General features: G+C 34.2%; 1 protein-coding gene and 1 non-coding gene across 2 annotated transcripts; both read left to right on the top strand.

The window, feature by feature from the left end:
• The first annotated feature begins 515 nt into the window (after positions 1–515).
• On the top strand, positions 516–3115 carry LOC114301803 (Concanavalin A-like lectin protein kinase family protein). Its single transcript, XM_028246762.2, has one exon. The coding sequence runs from the start codon at positions 749–751 to the stop codon at positions 2849–2851; it is 2103 nt and encodes a 700-aa protein (XP_028102563.2). The 5' UTR covers positions 516–748; the 3' UTR covers positions 2852–3115.
• Positions 3116–6484: 3369 nt separating this feature from the next.
• TRNAF-GAA (transfer RNA phenylalanine (anticodon GAA)) lies at positions 6485–6557 on the top strand. The gene has a single exon. It is a non-coding gene; the product is annotated as a tRNA-Phe (tRNA).
• Positions 6558–7586: the final 1029 nt, after the last annotated feature.

Genomic DNA, 7586 nt, shown 5'->3' with positions numbered 1-7586 from the left:
AGGAGGATCCTTTTATATATATACATATAAAATAGTAGTAGGAGGATCCTCTTGGCAAATTACATTAGTGTTCAAGATTCTCATTAATTCTTTGTTTGAGGAGGATCCTCTTATCAGACTATTTCATAGTTTGAACCCATAATATTCAATTCATAATTAGGATTAGAAACGAACTAAACTGTTCACGAACTGAACTCGACTCGGCTTAATTCATTAAGTAAATAAACAAATTTAAGCTACACTTCTAGATTCATTTCGATTTATTTATCTTTATTTAAATAATAGAATAAATATATTATTTATATATTAAATAATATATATAATAACAAAAATAATCATTATCAAGGGCTGAGTCAAGTTTAAACTTAATATTAATATAATAACAAAAAAAATCATTATCAAGAGGTGAGTCAAGTTCAAACTTAATATTAATATAATAACAAAAAAAAATCATTACCAAGGGATGAATCAGGTTCAAACTTAATTAATATTAAGAGATAAACTAAGCTTGAGCCTGGCAAAACTCCACTAAGCTTCTGCTCGACTCATTTACCAAAAATAAAAGCTATGCATATTGACAAAAAAATGTCAATAATGTAATTTGCGAAATCCTTGAGGGCAAAAGCATAAGCCAACTCAACCCTCAAAGTTTGACTGAAAAACACTCTTTAACCTCTCCTGGGATGTAACATGAAACCCTCTCATCTCCTCTTCCACCTCCTCCACCTCTTCACAGCCTCCCTTCTCCATGTCAACCACCTCATCTCCTCCAATGAAGAACCACCCACAACCACCACATCTCCTCCTCCTCTTTCTCCTCCCCATCATCCTCTCTCTCCACTCTACCTCTTCACTTGAATTCCTCTTCAATGGCTTTGACCCCTCCAATATATCTCTCTATGGCATTGCCACCCTTGAGTCCAAAATCCTAACTCTCACCAACCAAACAAATTTCACGATCGGCCGCGCTCTCTACCCATCGAAAATCCCCACAAAGGATCCGAATTCGTCGTTAGTCCGCCGGTTTTCGACCTCTTTCATCTTCTCCATGGCTCCATTCAAAGGTGGCAGCCTTCCAGGCCATGGCATAGTCTTCTTGTTTGTACCATACACAGGCATTCAATCAGCCACTTCAGCCCAAAACTTAGGCTTCCTCAACCACACCAATAATGGAAACCCCAATAACCATGTCTTTGGGATTGAATTTGATTGTTTTCAAAATCAAGAATTCAATGACATAAGTGCCAACCATGTTGGGATTGATTTGAATTCACTCACATCAACAAGTTCTCATGATGCAGGCTATTATAGTGGTGATGGTGACAAGTCCTTTAATGGGTTGAAGCTAAACAATGGAAAAAACTACCAAGTATGGATCGACTATGCTGATTTTCAAATCAATGTGACTATGGCTGTGGCAGGGATGAAAAGGCCTAGTAGGCCATTACTCAATGTTTCAATGAATCTCTCTCAAGTGTTTGAGGATGAAATGTATGTCGGATTCACCGCAGCGACCGGGCAATTAGTCCAGGCTCATAGGATCTTAGCTTGGAGCTTTAGTAATTCGAACTTTTCGTTGAGCGAAGCGTTGATCACAACTGGTTTGCCATCGTTTGAGCTGCCCAACAGCTCGGTTTTTCAATCAAAAGGGTTCATTGCAGGCATGACAGTGGGGGGTTTCTTTGTTGTTGTTGGTTGTTCTGTTTTTGCTCTGTTTTTAGTGAAGAGAAAGAGGAGGAGAGAAAGGGAGAGAGATGAAATGGAAGACTGGGAATTAGAGTACTGGCCACATAGAATGAATTATCAAGAAATTGATGCAGCAACAAGGGGGTTTTGTGATGAAAATGTGATTGGAATTGGTGGGAATGGGAAGGTTTACAAGGGGGTATTGCCTGGAGGAGGGGTAGAGGTTGCGGTGAAGCGAATTTCGCATGAAAACAGTGAGGGAATGAGGGAATTCTTGGCTGAAATCTCAAGTCTCGGAAGGCTAAAACATAGGAATTTGGTGGGTTTGAGAGGTTTTTGTAAGAAAGAGAGAGGTAGCTTGATTTTGGTGTATGACTACATGGAGAATGGGAGTTTGGACAAAAGGGTGTTTGATAATTGTGATGAGAACAAAATGTTGAGTTGTGAGGAAAGAATAAGAATATTGAAAGATGTGGCTGCAGGGGTGTTGTACTTGCATGAGGGATGGGAAGCCAAAGTCCTCCATAGGGATATAAAGGCTAGCAATGTGCTACTTGATATAGAAATGAATGCAAGGTTGGGGGACTTTGGTTTAGCCCGAATGCACGAGCACGGACATGTGGCAAGCACGACAAGGGTGGTGGGAACAGTCGGGTACTTGGCGCCAGAGGTGATCAAGAGTGGCCGGGCATCGGCCCAAACAGATGTGTTTGGTTTTGGAGTCTTGATTTTAGAGGTCATCTGTGGGAGGCGACCGATAGAGGAGGGGAAGCCACCTTTGGTAGAGTGGGTGTGGGAATTGATGGCACGGGACGAATTAGTCCATGCCCTTGATGAAAGATTGAGGCGTGAAGGAGGGTTCAATGTGGAAGAAGTGGAAAGGGTTTTGCAGCTAGGGTTGTTGTGCACGTACCCAGACGCGCAAACGAGGCCGACAATGAGGCAAGTAGTGAAGGTTTTGGACGGAAAGGGCGAGGTTGATGAGAGTGAAATTGAGGACATGGAAGTATATTTGCTTGAGAAGATGAAGTCTAAGGAGATGTGGTCCAAATATCCACATTGTATGGGCAATGGTTCACACCCAACATTTGAACAAATTAGACAGTCAATCTCATCTTCCATCTTGTCCCTCTCTTGGTCTGATGCTATTGTGGAAGGTAGGTGATTCTTCATCAATGAAGTGATATTGCATTGGTTTTTGTCGGTTTTACCAATTTTGGTGCACTCAAATTTGCCCAAACTGCATGCTCAAAAAAAGTTCAAAGAACAATTTTCATGTAAATTTGTTATCTTTGATTATAGGTTCATTCTTGTTTAGTGGATTGGATGTTGTAGATGAGATTTTTTTTAGTTTGCTAGAGGATATACATATGAGACAGATTGCTATATATACACATATATACTACCTACCATGTTACAATTGAGAAAATGGGTCTTGGATTTTAATGTGCATTTGTGTAATTTAGTTGAATATCTGATTATATGGTTTTAGTTTTTCATTCTTAAAAAGCAGATAAGAAAGAGTGAAAGACAAATTACTCTTGCTGTTGCAACATTTTTATCATGGGAAGTGTCTTGTCCTTGTCCAAATGATAGCCTTGTCATCACAATGCAAATTCATTTCTACTAATAGTAGTAATAAATAGTAATGGATAAAGTTTAGGAAAACTTAAAAACATAACTGTATCGAACAAGACACAATTGACACCTCTTTGTGTCTTGATGCTCATTAATTCTTCCTATATACCAATGGTATAAGTTTGTAATCATCTCAAAGTATTATTACTATGTCCATCAATCTTATTGTGTCTTATTTAATAGTAAGTACGACTAATTTAGGCCTTGTTTGGGGTATTTTAAAAAAGACAAAAAGTCAAAAAGTCACTATCGTATTTAAGTCACATTATCTTATTTAAGTCACATTACCTCTCTATAACATCACTTCAAATCCAACTTATATTTCACAAAAAGTCAAAAAGTGCACTTATTTAGATCATCCCAAACCACTCCTTAATCTCCGTTAGAGTAATTATTGGATATGATTTAAAATTTAACATAATTTGTATCAAGTGATTGTCTTCAAATTCAAACCCATAAATTTTAGATTAATAAATTGTAGCCATTGAACGAGTCATTCTTGTGTTTTATTCTGTAAAAATGAATGTAAAATTATAAATATCCCAAACATGGTTGAAAAGTAGTTCTCTGGAAAGTTAAAAGTTAGGTGAGGGGTTGGGCAAGACAATAATTATCTGGTAAAGGAAGACAACTCGTGTCTTGGTTTGAAAATGACCTTCAGGAGTTATTCTCAATTTGGCTCACGGATATCCTCTCTAAGGCCTCATTTGTGTAAAAGATTTTTTGGTAGCTTTTTTGCTTTGTTGCTTTTTTGCTTTTTAATAAATGTATTTGGTAATTGTTTTTTAATGGTTTTTTTGGATTTTCAAAATTATTATAATGTGGATTCATATCATTTGTCAAAATTGTAAAATTCTTATATTGGTGGATTTTTTTTGGGTATCTATAATGGGGATGGGTTTCTGTTCAGTTCAAATCTGTATTTGAAATAATTTGAGAGCCTTGTGAAACTCATCACAGGTTCCATTTCGATGATCCAAATTATTCATTTTGTAATACTCTTAATATATATTATTTATGAAAAAAATTAAATCGATCTGATAATCGTAATCTTTTCATTTTATCACATTTATCAATAAAAAAATAAAGGAAAAATTAAAAACACACCCTCTGAGGTTTACTTAAATTACAAATTATCCCCTGTAGTTCTAGAAATTACATTATGCCCCCTAAAGTTTCTAATTTCATAACAAATAGGTTATTTTATTAATAAATAATCAGTTAATTACTTACCCAAAAAAAATAATCAGTTAATTAATAGTGTTCAATAATGTTAAAATTTTATTTCAATTAATAATTCATATAACTTTATTAATGTATAGGTGAACAATTAGAAATTTCACTTTTTCGATTAATTCTGTTAAATGAAAAATTCTAATAGAGAAGTATTTGTAATTTTCCAAACTATATGAAACAATTGGTATTTTAAGTAAACTTTAAAGGGTATATTTATAATTTATCTAAAAATAAAGGACAAATATGTTTTGACAATAAAATAAAATAGCATTTCATGGGGGCATGGTTCTTGACATTTGTTAAAATCGTTTAAGTGTTTGGAACCAGAACAAGAGACTTTCTTGCCTATAATAAGAGTTCCCACTAGGGCTGCTCACGGGTCGGTTTTGGCCGGGTGCGGGTCAAACCCGACCCGACCCGCACTTATGCGGTTGGGGAAAAATGGACCCGCAACCGCCCGCGATGCGGTTCGCGGTTTGTGCGGGCGGGTGCGGTTCGGTTTGCGGTTTAGTTTTTTTTTTTTTTTTTTTTTTTTTTTTTTTTTTTACTTAAGCAAATTTGACATTTTTTGTTACTTTCTAAACATTTTTTTTTTTTTAAGAAGAGTTATAAATTAATTTACAAGATATACAAACATATTAGATAAGATGATATGGAATGGAACTATGCTTGAGGATAGTAATTAATCTTCCTCTTTAGCTTGCAAAAACAAACCCTTAAAGTCAAACTAGTAACACTAATTTAAATATGCAAAAACAAACCCTTAAAAGTCAAACTAGTAACACTAATTTTAATAGTGGATTAATCTTCACTGTTTAGTTTTTAATATGCAATAATGTGATAATAGAATGACAATTCAAAATATCATATTTAACTATGTCTACTAGACTAATGGAATATAATGATTTTTTTTTATATATATATAAATAAAAGTCAAACTAGCAACACTAATTTAAATATCATTAGATCATGATAATGTATATAAGTGCCCATATAATAAATTTTACTTTCATCCAAAATGTAAAAATAAAAATAATAATTAGTTATCTCCATCCATCCAAAATGCAAAAAATAATAATAATAACTAGTTATTCTTTCTTTCTTAAAAAAAAAAAAAAAAGAGATGCGGGTTGCGGGCGGGTCGGGTTCGACCCGAACCCGATCTTTTGCCAATTTCTTCACCCGCACCCGCCCGCCTACCTACATCGAAACCGCCCAAAGCACTGCGAGTAGGGTAGGATCGGGCGGTTTGTGCGGGCGGGTGGGTTTGTTGCCCAGCCCTAGTTCCCACTACACCCCACATTCACTCTCAATTTGCCTCGAGTACAAGTACCTTGAGCGATTGCATACAACTGCAATGAGTGGTTTTATAACAGCAACAATGTTGTGGAGCATGAATTTTTTTTTTTTTTTTTTTTTTTCAAACAAAAATCGTTTTAAAGCCGTTGTCAATTCATCAATTGGTCAATTTTAAATGTTTTTCGATCAGTCAATTATTTGTCTTGTCACAATTTCAAGACTATTTTTAAGAAACATTTTTCATGATTCATAACGTTTGTGCTAAATCCCACCTTTATCTGGTTTGGAATTGTTTTGCATGTCATCACTTTTAGACCAAAAAAATAAAGTCATTTTTTGACTGTTTGATGGAGTTGTGTTTACATTCTCCCCCGCCCAAAAATAAAATAAAAATAAAAACATTTCTACAAAAGCAATAATAAATAGGTATTGTCGATAAAAAAACAGTTATTTTTCAATTTTGACAAAATATTATCTCACAAAAATCAAACAGCAATCATTTTAAAATTTTTGATTAATTTTATATCTAATCAATTAGTGTAGTGTCCAGCAAAAAGAACCAGAAATGTTACATTCTTGTATGAGTTTCATGATATATAATACAATCGAGACAGAGGGTCTAACAGCGGGGATAGCTCAGTTGGGAGAGCGTCAGACTGAAGATCTGAAGGTCGCGTGTTCGATCCACGCTCACCGCAAAATTTTCATTAATTTTTCATAAAATGAAATTGGGTCTTATCCACATGACGGACTTTTGAGCTACCCAATCAAATTTTATGACTTTTCGCAAAATTTTCATTTATTTTTCATCAAATAAAATTGGGCCTCGTCCAATTAATGGACTTTGAGCTATCCCAATCAAATTTTATAACCTTTCATAAAATGAAAATGAGCCTTATCCAACAATCTACCTGTTAAGCCTTATTGGCCTTGCATACTTTGAAAAAAAAAAAAAAAAAACACTTACTAATAAGTCTCATACACAAAATTTAAAATCCATCTAGTTCTAAAATAAAATACTTGTACCAATTAGTTTTACATATTTTTAATTGTTACAAAAAAATCCTTCTTTTTTTGTTTTTTTATAACTTTAAAAACGCTACTACATCCCACCAGCGTCGGACTTCTGTCAAACGGTCAATGGAGACTTATCGGAATATTCAATATCACCGGGAAATTCGCCAGAGTATCGCCGGAAGTTAGTCAGAGTATCACTGAAGTGTTCTGAAGGTCATTGGAAATCGTCGTAATGTACAGAATGTTCGTTGAACGTCAAGAATATCATTGGAAGCTCAACGAAATGTGTAGAATGCTGGGGAAAAAAATAGAGAAATTATAGTGAAAAAATATAACAAAAAGTGCTAAATATTGATAAATTGATGAAAATAAATAACAACAACAAACTACAACGGGAAAAAGAATATATTATTTTTTAATTTTCGTAAGGTTTAAGTAAATAATATCTAATATTAATCCAACTGAAAAATAAGCTTTGAAACTGTAAAATGTTACAGTTTCAAAGTATGATTCTATTAAGCATTTATCCTTGTTAATCAAATTGGAAAACATGTTATGAAACTATAAAATTTTATAATTTTAAAGCATGATTCATTTCAGTACCAAAAAACTGAAACTATACATTTTACAGTTTTCACTGCCTATAACTAAAACTTAAAAACAACTTGTTTAGACCTTGAAAATTTTTTCCATTAAAATAGGAAAATAGA

Source organism: Camellia sinensis, chromosome 9 (genome assembly GCF_055761805.1).
Source record: "Camellia sinensis isolate YWXY chromosome 9, ASM5576180v1, whole genome shotgun sequence".
NCBI lineage: Eukaryota > Viridiplantae > Streptophyta > Magnoliopsida > Ericales > Theaceae > Camellia > Camellia sinensis.
The sequence above is the reverse complement of the archived record's forward strand: the minus strand, read 5'-3'. Positions and strand labels throughout refer to the sequence as shown.

Coding starts and splice junctions, on each gene's coding strand:
- LOC114301803 (XM_028246762.2), top strand. CDS start 749: ATGTCAACCACCTCATCTCCTCCAATGAAGAACCACCCACAACCACCA.